The 11,286-nt window shown below is 35.0% G+C and overlaps 1 protein-coding gene across 5 annotated transcripts in view; it reads left to right on the forward strand.

Annotated features, from left to right (window-relative positions):
• The first annotated feature begins 1,272 nt into the window (after positions 1 to 1,272).
• The window catches only part of MAP3K19 (mitogen-activated protein kinase kinase kinase 19), a 33,657-nt gene continuing 23,643 nt past the window's right edge, over positions 1,273 to 11,286 (forward strand). For all 5 annotated transcript variants that reach the window (XM_004674696.2, XM_004674697.2, XM_012726064.1 and 2 more), the window contains exons 1-3: positions 1,273 to 1,294; positions 3,052 to 3,167; positions 11,124 to 11,217. In XM_004674696.2, the coding sequence (XP_004674753.1) occupies positions 1,273 to 1,294; positions 3,052 to 3,167; positions 11,124 to 11,217 (232 nt within the window). The remainder of the gene's footprint in view (positions 1,295 to 3,051; positions 3,168 to 11,123; positions 11,218 to 11,286) is intronic.

Genomic DNA, 11,286 nt, shown 5'->3' on the forward strand with positions numbered 1-11,286 from the left:
TTCTTGTACCTGTGCTATTTCTTTTGAATCATGACCTTTGATAAAGAAAAAGTCATAAGAGAATATTGTTATGCATTATAAGACATTATTCTCCCTGTTCTACTATAGTAGAGAATCAAATTCAAAGGCTTTAGGTTGGAAGTTCTGATTAACTTTCTTATTGTCCTAAAATGTGTTTAGTTTAAAAAAGTTTAATCATTTTTTCCCCTCTCAGCTAATCTTCAATAATGTCATCATTATTTACCCCTTGGAACTCTTTTAGATGATGCCTAGTCCTAGGATTTAGTTGAGCATAAAGAGGATAGGAAGGTATTTGTGTTGCTACAAAGAATTATGAGTTCAACTTTTGGACTTAGTAAGCCCAGTGCCAGACAAAGGGAAGATCACACAGAGGGGGTTTATGACAAGGTAATCCCACTAACTTAGAACCTAGGAAATAGGCCTTCCCTGGTGGTGCAGCAGGTTAAACATAGCACTAAAAAGCTAAAGCCACTTCAGCATGAGTTTGATCCCCACCCACTCGAGGTGACCCACGTGGCGTGGCAGAACTCTCCTGACTCCCCTTAACAGTTTACTTCTCAGTTAGCCTGTTCTGCTCCCCACTCTGTCTCTGGTGAAGCCTCTCACTACCCCTGCACCTCTGCCCTGTACCCCAGTTCTATATGCATAAAGAAATAAATCTTTTTAAAAAAAAAAAAAGAACCTAGGAAATAAACATGTCAGCTTAATTTTAAAAAGAGAGTCTATGCCATTCCACCTTTATGGATGATAAAAGAACCAGCTGTTATCATTAAAAAAAAAGAAAAAATAGCAAGAAAGTAAATAGTTAGGGGGAAAAACAATCAAGTCAGCTATTTTGGGACAAGACTCAGTTATCAGCATGTTTTTTAAATTTTTACTTGATTTATGCATCTTTAAAGAATTATATAACATTTTTATCTCAAGTTGGAAAGTTTTTGCAAATATTGGAATGATAATAAGATACATTGCATATATTTTTATTTTAAAATCTTGAAAACCTGTCAGTTTGTGTCTCATACATTTCAAAATCTTTATTGTTATCCTGCAAGTACAGAAAATTATTTTATTTATTTTTTATCAGTGTTTTCTCTCATATTGGTTTCCTCAGTCAACAGATTTAACTAAGTAATCTCTAATGTTGATTTTGTTCTTCCTAGAGATCCTAAACTCTGTGATTTTAGTGGAAAATCAGCAATACATTATGTGTCACAAATAGAGAGCTTTAAAAAGCAGGAGTTATTGGACATTCTAATGAATTCTATGCCAAAACCAGGTAAGTATTTCTATTACACTTGTAACATTTCCCAAATATAAGAGCCTTATTAAAAATCTCATTTTTTCCCCTACATCTGTGTGATAGAGCCATTTAAAGAATTCAAACTACCAATTAGGTACCTTGGGGATAGTCCAAACTTTTAAAAGTGTTCATTATGACCAGGGACAAATCACTTAAGTCAGAAGAGAAAGCCCTTTTTTTGAATTTGAAAAAGGAATAGGAACTTTGGTAGTTATTGAAGTCTGGATAATATGTGGATAGAAGAAGAACAAAACACTCAGGTTTGACATAGGTGGGGAGGAAAGGACTGAGAAAAGACCTAAAGATGTCCAGAGAAAGGTGTAATGAAGAAAGCAACACTGAGCAATGTGTAACTTTATGAAACTTGTTTGACTTGATTAATTCGTGTTTTGTATGAAACACCTTCTGGGCAAAGAACAAGGATATACCTAAGAAGGTTTCATGGAGGAGGTGAAACTTAATATGATTATTGAAAAGGGTGAGATTCGATTTGTAGAGCAGAGGTAGCATGCTGTAAGTGAGAGTGGCTTCTTCCTGGGACAATGAGGAGACAGAAACTGAAGGTTCATGTCAGGGAAAATAAATTCGACTAGATATATAAATAACAATCCATTGAGGGTGAGTCTTAGATGTCAGATGGAAAAACATTTTTTTCTATTAAAATAGTCTTAAAGAATTTTTAGCCAGAAAATGGATGAAAGTCATACTTTACAAAAATTAGTCTGTTCTTATGGTATAAATGAATTAAGGGGGGAAAAATTGAGAGCTTTATGAAGAAACCACAGATGTGTCCATTTGTGTGATGGTAGGAACCAGGGAGCGTACTTGGACATGGTGTATTGATGGGAGTGAGAGGTCCTAGGTATGGCGAGTCTAAGAGATACTATGATAGAAAAAATAGAACTTAGTGACGTAAGGTAAATAGAGCACCTGAAGACAAAAGTGGAGAGAAGTGAATCAAAGCTGATTCCAGAATTTTAACCCAGAGAAGTGAGGAGCTGGAAATACAACCAACCGAGTAGGAGAAACTCTGGTAAGTGTATTGATTCCAGTCCATTCAATTTTTTTTTTAAATTTATTTATTTATGCATCCAGTAACAGAGGTACAGGCCAGAGGTGCTGGGGGGTGAGAGGACTCACCAGAAACAGAGTGGGAAGCAGAACAGTCAGACTGACTGAATACACTGCTGAGGGGAGCAGAGGGAGGGTCAGGAGATGTCTGTCATGCCATGTGGATCATCTCGCTGGTCGGGAATTGAATTCATGCTGCAGTGGCTGTGGATTGCTTCATAGTGCTGTGCTTTAACCTGTTGCACCACCAGGGACGACTCAAGGAAGAAATTTTTATTGAAGAAACGTGGTGTTGAGAATTCTTGCTAGCTTAATGTGGCTTCAGGAGCTAGACAGGAAGTGTTCCCAGAACAACTGAATGCTTTTTGTCTTTGGCAACTATAGAGCAAATGTCATGTCTGGCCTTATTTGGGGTTTCGCTTAGCACTGTAGCCTAACTTTTTTTCTTTATAACTAACAAAAGCCCATCCACTCAATGAACTCTTGTCTTCACATCTCTTCCTGTAGAAAGTATTACTTGGCACTTCATCTGGATTTCAGAGCACTATTTCAGGAAAATCCTTGACAAAATTGAGTCAATTTTAGAACCTAGAATTACATCTTCCTTCGAAATTGCTGGAGAGGAGTCTTATTAAAATATATCACTATGTTTCTTGTTGCAGAAAGACATGCTGAGTCACTGCTTGACATTTGTCATGATATAAATTCTTCTTCTAATGATATGATGATAGTTACTAAAAACCAAAGTATAATCTTGCAAAGCATCAGCAGCAGTGAGGTAAGATGCTCTCTTTAAAGAGTGAAACTAACAACCTATTCTATATACTACTAATTTGTGTTGATTAAATATCTCATAATAATAATATATTAGAATTATATTTTAAATGTAATCTTTTTTTAGAGATTTATTATACAGAACTGGGGTATAAGCCAGAGGTGCAGGGGTGGTGAGAGGATTCACCAGAGAGAGTGGGGAGCAGAATAGGCAGATCAACGAAATACGCTGCTGAGGGGAGCAGCAGGCAGCTCAGAAGAGGTCTCCCATGCCATGTGGATCACCTCTGGGGCCAGGGATCCAACTCTTACTAAAGCTGCTGTGGCCAACTTGCAGTACTGTGTCCTAACCTGTTACACCACCAGGGAGGACCCAAAATGTAATCTTAAAGAAATTTGAAACATAATTAATGAGATTTTGTTCTGAGTTTAATCTCAAAGTAGTAATTAGCTAGTCAACTTTCAGTTTCATGAAGTATTGAGTGGCAAAGAATATTATTGCAGTTGAATTCATACTAAACAATAAAATGTAGTTTATCTTTATATATTAACAATGAAAGGAGATCATTAATCTGATCATGTCAAATTCATCACGGGCATCACAAAGAAGGTACCACCTGTTGACCCTGTTCATCACTCCCTGCCCATGATAAGACACCACCAAAAGTTCCTCACAGTATAATAACAATTCTAGTAGCAAACACTGTGCTCCGTAGAAAAAAAAGAATACTATGAAATGATAACCAAGACATGCAACAAGCTTTTAACAGTGGTTGACTATAGTGACAGATTAGAGATGACTTTTGCACTGTATACTCATTCATTCCTTTTGCATTTTTTAAAAGATTTATTTATTTATGCATCTAGAACTGGGGTACAGGTGAGAGGTGCAGGGGGGGGGATTCCCCAGAGACAGAGTGGGAGCAGAACAGGCAGATTGAAGTACACTGCTGAGGTGGGTCAGGAGAGGTCTGCTGTGCCATATGGATCACCTTTGGGGCGGGAGATCAAACTTGCTCTGAAGGGGCTGCAGCCCACTTGTAATGTGCACTTGAATCCATTGGGCTACCAGGGAGGGCCTCCTTTTGCATTTTTATAACACAACATAACAATTGATATATAGTTTAAAATAGCTGTATCTTAGATACTTTGTATATTTATTGTTCCATATATTTTATATATTCTATATCTTATTTGTAACAGAAAATTGGTTATAAGACTTTGAGATTGTGTTCTGAGTTTAATCTCAGAGAAATAATTAGCTAGTCAACTCTCAATCTCATGAAGTATGTGAGTGTGCTGCCTGGCAAAGAATATTATTGCAGTTGAACATTAATGAGGTTGGACTATAATGTTTATAAATAATAATGAGTTTTGAAGGTAGTTTATATACATATATATGTATATATATTTCTAAGTAATATTCTGTGGTGTGAATGTTCCATAGTCTATTTAGTAAATGTTCCACATTTATCTGTTGGAGGATATTTTGGCACTTTCCAGTTTGGGGCTATTACAAAGAAAGCTACTGTGAACATTCACATATTGAGTTTTGGGTGAATGTATGATTTCATTTTTCTAGGGTACATGCCCAAGAATTCAATTGCTGGATCATATGGTAAATGTATGTTTGACCTTTTTTAAGTTGCCACACATTTTTCTAAAGTGAATTTACCATTTTAGATTCCTACCAGCAAAGAATTAGAGATCCAGTTTCTCTGCACCCTCATCAGCATTTAGTACTGTCAGTATTTTTAAAAAGATTTATTTTATGGAGCCCTCCCTGGTGGTGCTATGGGTTGGGACGCAGCACTGCAGGCCAGCCTCAGCTGCTTCAGTGCAAGTTCAAGCCCCTGCCCTGGACGTGACTCGCCCTGACCCACCCACTGCTCCCTCAGCAGTGTTGTCAGTTGGCCTGTTCTGCTCCCTACTCCATGTCTGGTGAATCCTCTTACCACCCCTGCACCTCTGGCCTGTACCCCAGTTCCATATGTATAAATAAATAAATCTTTTTTAAAAAATTATTGCATGTATGTATTTATATATGAGTGTGTGTGTGTGTGTGTGCATACAAGAATTGGTATACAGGTCAGCAGTGCTGGGGATGATGAGAGGATTCACCAGCGATAGAGTGGTGAGCAAACAGGCTGATAGACTGAAATACACTGTTGTAGGGAGCAGTGGGTGAGACAGGAGAGGTCTGCTGTGGGTCAACTCCCTAGCCAGAGATCAAACTCTTGCTGCAGTGGCTGCCTATAGTTTGATAGTGCTGAGACTTAACTTCTTGTACCACCAGGGAGGCCTCCACTACTTTTTAACTATTTTACTAGGTGTTTGATGGTATCTTATTTTAGTTTTAATTTGCATTTTCCTAATAACAGATACTAATTTTTTTCAAATGTTTATTCTTCATCAGAATAAAATTTATGTTCAGATCTCTTATCCATAATTCAACCATTTGTTTTCCTATAATTAGGTTTAGAGAATATACATATATTCTGGGATATGTATTTGTAAGTATTCCTACTAGTCAATATGAATAATGGCCTGTGTTTTTAGCCTTTTTAATGTGCATGAAAACCAATCAATCCATTTTTTCTCTTATAGGTCTTGATTTATGTTATGCCTAACGATTCTTTTATTTGATATAGATCCTGGTTACTTGACTGTTCACTTTATGAAAGTTCATGAATTGATACACTTATGTGCATTATTTTTTCTGAATGAATGCTACATTTATTTTAAAAAATAATAGAATGATAATAGAAATAAAATTAATAGAAAAGTAATTGAAATGCCTTCAAATATCTGAGAAACAAATATGGTTTTCAATGTAGGATTCTTTGTCTAGATAAACTATAAATCAGAGTATCAGAGTTGAATAAAGATATCTCTAGACACACCAACCTTCAAACATTTTATTTATAATGAAAGCTACCATGTGGTCTATTAAATTAAAGGAATAGATAAAAACAGAGGGGACAATTAGATACATATTTTTGGGGATCCAAGATTGAATAAAAGAGAAAAAAAGGGAATCAATGGAGAAACCAAGTTCCAGGACTTCAGTGAAGTCTGGAAAACAAATAACTCAGATAAATGGGAGAAAGATAGTGGATAGTTGAGATTTCCAGGAAGAAAATGGAACTGATGTGTTATCTGGTCCTAATTAAATAAGTGGAGAGAACATTAAAGTTTGGGATTAGTTAAGTATTTAAAGAAATAGAAAAGAAGTAAAGCAAACAAAAATGTTTTGTGGTTTTATACAGGGAAAAAAATTATACAAGGAAAAACATATAGTACACACTCATACTACTATTGGCCCATATACTCATAACTTGAACTTTGATTATTGATATAACAAAAAAAGAGGATGAACTTATTGAGAGAATGGGGGTTAGTTATAAGAATATTGCCCACTAAGTAAGAAGTCAATAGGTAGTGTCTTACTTTGATGATCCAAGAGCCAGCAGGGTAAATATATTATCTAAAGTTATGGAAGGAAACATGAAGAAAAGTTAAAAGATTAAAAGTTGTTGCCTCTGAGGCATCGTAGAGAAGGAAACTGAAGGAACATTTTGCTATGTCTTTTACTAGTATTTGATTTTTAATATGTTAGTTTGATTAAAAATTAAAAAATAAAATGCAGAAATGGGTTAAATCATTTCTGGGGCATGGGATAGGAAGTACAACAGAAACTTTTCTAATACCATATGAATATTTTACCTTTGTGCATTATAACTTTTCTAAACAATCAGCTTCTGACCAATGTTGTCTTAGCAAACTAGTTCTGAGCAGGGAATGATTTTGTCCTTCAGGGGCATTTGTAATATTTGGAAACATTTTTGATGTCACAACTGGCCAAAAGTGTTACTGCATCTAGTGGGTTGAGGCCAGCCAGGGGTGCTGTTCACCGTCTTCCAATGTACAGGACAGCGCCTAACACCTCCTCTTTGGGGAATTGTCTTTCCCCAGATCTCAGTAGTGCTAAAACTGAGAAACCCTGCTATTTAGTAGCTTTTGTCACAACATGAAGGTTGTACTGGTTGGAGTACTAGTATTATGTAAGCACATATTGACCAATGTTTAAAATGAGTGTGGTATAATGGGTAAATTGGGGATGAGAGAGGAGGAGCAAACATCCAAGAATCTATGGGTATGGATCACAGGAGCCATGGTTTTGGGAGAACTATAGGGTCTACACCTGAGGGGAGAAATAGAATATCAAACAAAAATGAACAATGATATAAGAAAAATAATAATAATCAATCAATAAAAATATGTTCAATTTTATAGGTATACTTAAATAATTTTCTTTTTTAAAAGCACTGAAAATTGCTTCATACGAATGCATTTCTTTCATGTAACTTGAAAACATATTCTCTTTTTTAGCTTTCACTCTGTTTTTTCATATTATGATTGAAATAACCTTGAACTTATTTCTGAGGAAGAAACAGGCTTTTTTCACTACCGACCTGGCCTTTTGTTCTCTGATGCTTTCTCTGCAAAACTCAAGGTCATCCTTCATTTCTATTCTTCAAATGAAAGCTTTTCTTTTTGATTGTCTGAACAGGTTTTTATGGTTTACAAATATAAGCAGCTGCCTTGCTTGTAAGATTGCTCCTGTGAGTCTCTTTGGAGAACCTCCCAATCTAAGGAGGTTACGTATGATTTCTGTGCCTTTTTTTCCTTCCATATGTTTGGCATTCTTTGGTTTATAGATGAGAAAGCAGTGTTCTATTTCTAATCTATTGTTACCTCTGGCACTATTGTCCGGTTTATGAAATCCATCTGTGTTTGGGATGTGCTATTCTAATATTTTCCTCCTGTGCTTGCAACTGAGTGTCTTTATTTCACTTTCTCCTTGTGCCATCCAGGCACATCTTAGTCTTTCATTTTAACATTCTCAAATAACTTAGAAAATTCTGTGTGGTTTCTAGTACAGTCTTTATTTCTATGATAACCTTCAAACTAGGTGTTATTCCTCACATACTTTTTGTTTGTGATGTCTGTGGCTTTTCAATTTATTCTATGGGAGAAATTTTTGTCAGGCACGTCTTCGTCTGAGAAACTTATAAATTACATTTGTCCAACTTTACTCTTAATTTTGCTCATTGTTACTGATTCTTTTCTTTTTTGGTTCTTGTTGAGATTCTGCTTTGAACTTTTCATAATCGCAAGAAAACAGAGTGATTAAGAGCTTTAGAACCAGACTTCAGAGTCTGAATGTGAGTCTTGGCTCTATGACAGGCTGGTTATATGGCCTTGGGTAAGTAACACAAGTGCTCTGGGCCTCATGTGTAAAAAGGACAGCAGTTTCTGTCTTCTTTAGAGTTTAAGGATTAAACTAGTTAATATATATACGGAGCATGGAACAGTCGCTGACACTATATGTGTAAATGGTTATGAAGCTTTTAGGTGGATGTGCCCACACTCTGCATCTTCCAATTTCCCTAAGGTGCCAACTAATAGTGAGACTGGCCAGAATCCATGAACCAACATAAAAATATGACATGACAACCAGCTACATCTCTATCACTTCCAAATGAAGACTGCTGTTTTCCAAAGTTTAACATAAACACTTCATTGAATCATTGTAATTATATGTAATGGTAGAATTATGTTTTTCATTCTCATGGGGTTTTCTAGATGAATCTGAACAAAAACTATATATACTAAAAAGAAAAATTCCCCGTCAATAAGCAACTGAAATCATCTCCAAACTTTTCAACTAATCCTGATATGCAAATTCAAACAACAAGAAAATGACGAGTGCCATATATTGTATTATTAAAAACAAGTTTTGATAATTGATAAGGAAGAAGCTATAGTGAAATGCATGCACTGCTGATAGAGTGTATTAAATATAAACCTGACTTTTAAAGCAATTTGTATAAAAACACTTCAAAGTTTCATGCACTGTGGATCAATTCCCTATCTAAAAGTCCACTCTAAAGACCTAATGGAAAAAATGGGATATTAATTACAAAGATGTTCACAGCACTGTGTGTAATAGTGAATAATTAAAATTGACCTAGTAAGCAATGTAGGACTAATAAGATTCACAGGATTTACTATATACCTGTGATACTCTGATGTTTGTGCAGGGAAATTTTTTTCAAATTCCGTTGAAATGATGTTTACTTAATAAAATGCTATGTAATTTACACTTTACTGAAACGCCAAATACAAAATTATATGATGCTTTTGTGGTTTATTTTCTTATAGCTCTCTATGCTTTGTCCCTCTTTACTCTTTCCTTGTCTATTTTTAGGCCAAATATGTTTTATAATTTCCATTTTATTTTGAATCTTGACTCATTAGCATATGTTTATATTTTATTTTTATTTATTGATTACTTTAAGATTCTATATATTTACCTATCACAGGCTACCTTGAAGTGTGACTATCTCTTCACATGTAAGAATTTTATTGCTTTTGCTTTAAACAGTCAATATCTGTTAAAGTTACTTTAAAATAATAAAAACTACATGATGCAATTATATTTTTAAACTCTTAGGAAAAATTCCAAGGATATACAGTTTTCATTTTAGCAATGTATGCTTTTTATTTGCAGAATTATAGGTTATTTTAAAATAATAAAAAATACATGATGCAATTATATTTTTAAACTCTTAGGCAAAATTCCAAGGATATACAGTTTTCATTTTAGCAATGTATGCTTTTTATTTGCAGAATTATAGGTTATTTTTTCCTTCTACTATTTTAAAAGCTCTTTATGTATTTTCATAACTTCTAAGGAGAGTAATCCTCCCTCTTAGTAACTGGGTTGGTCACCAGGCAGAGAAGAAATTGCCAAGTAGTGGTAGAATTTTTGAAATACAGAGAAAGATAAGAGTGAAATTTCTAGTAATTTGACATCAGAGTGAGCCAATCCAGCTTTCCCGTTTGCATTGGTAACCAGGATGGTCTACTTCCTTTACCAAGAAGTAGAAAATGTTTTAAGAAGTGTTAAGTGCTACATAAAGGTATGATATGACAACTAAGTTATTATAATTGAATACCTAAAATATTTTTGCTGTCAGTATAAATTTATTTCTGTTATTTTCTGTGAGGAGGAGAAGATACCCAAACTATTGGGAATTGATGAATGAAATATCAGAGATTTATAATAAAGACTGCCTTTGTCTGACAGGTATCTGTTTTTAGGACAAAAACTATTATTTATCCATCAGTCTCCTTAAATAGGTAGCTCACCCAGATCATAGAAGACAGAGAGCTAATTGCAGCATCCAGGTTATGATGGATATTTTGATTAATATTCACATCACTCATTGTTCTAGAAAGTAAAAAGGACAAAATCACCAGCAATATTTTCTAATGAAGTAACCTATCAATGAAAAAGAGTCCTAATTACAAAACATTTCTTCCTAAGGGAGTTAGGAGGACCTTTTATGAATCCAGTTGTCTTTCAGCTGTTTTTCAGCATAGCGACTGTTTTCTAGAGGGTAAAAAGCAAAAAATGTTTGAGAGGATGTGTGCCATGACTAGATCAGAAAGCTGTCACAGTGTAAAGTTTAATCAGCTTTGCTCCCTTCCTTCAGTCTAGAGTTAATATCATAGGTCCTACATGGGCAGGGATTTCCATCTTCACCATTTTTAAATGATGCTTCAGAGAAGCATTATGGAAAAGATCATGTTCCTTTGGGGCTGTTCACTTGTAACTGTGATCAAAGGATTCTTTCCAGTTACCCATCCAGTCAGAAATTATAACAACTTAACAGCATGTAGGCTGTAATTTTAAAGTTTAAAATACAGAATTTCTGTGTGTCTACGTGATTTCAACATTGAGCTTCATATTTTGATGTTTTCCCTGTATTTTGCTCTTCAAATTTAAATGGAATCCACAACATGAAACTTTAGCCTAGAAAAAACAATATTCACTCTACTAACAAAGCATTACATTGAGTAAGTTAATTTTTATTTTGTGATATATCAGGACTTCGACCAAGATGACGACTCCAGTCATTCCATACTGACTAGTGAAGGAGATTCAAGTGGTGATGGACAAGACTGGCAACCCAGTACAGAAGGTACTTGTCCTTAATGTATTTGCAAAGATAATATTGATTATTTGGATTTCCCTCCTAATTGCAGAAGTG

Source organism: Condylura cristata, unplaced genomic scaffold (genome assembly GCF_000260355.1).
Source record: "Condylura cristata isolate star-nosed mole 26May11 unplaced genomic scaffold, ConCri1.0 scaffold00002, whole genome shotgun sequence".
NCBI classification, from domain to species: domain Eukaryota; kingdom Metazoa; phylum Chordata; class Mammalia; order Eulipotyphla; family Talpidae; genus Condylura; species Condylura cristata.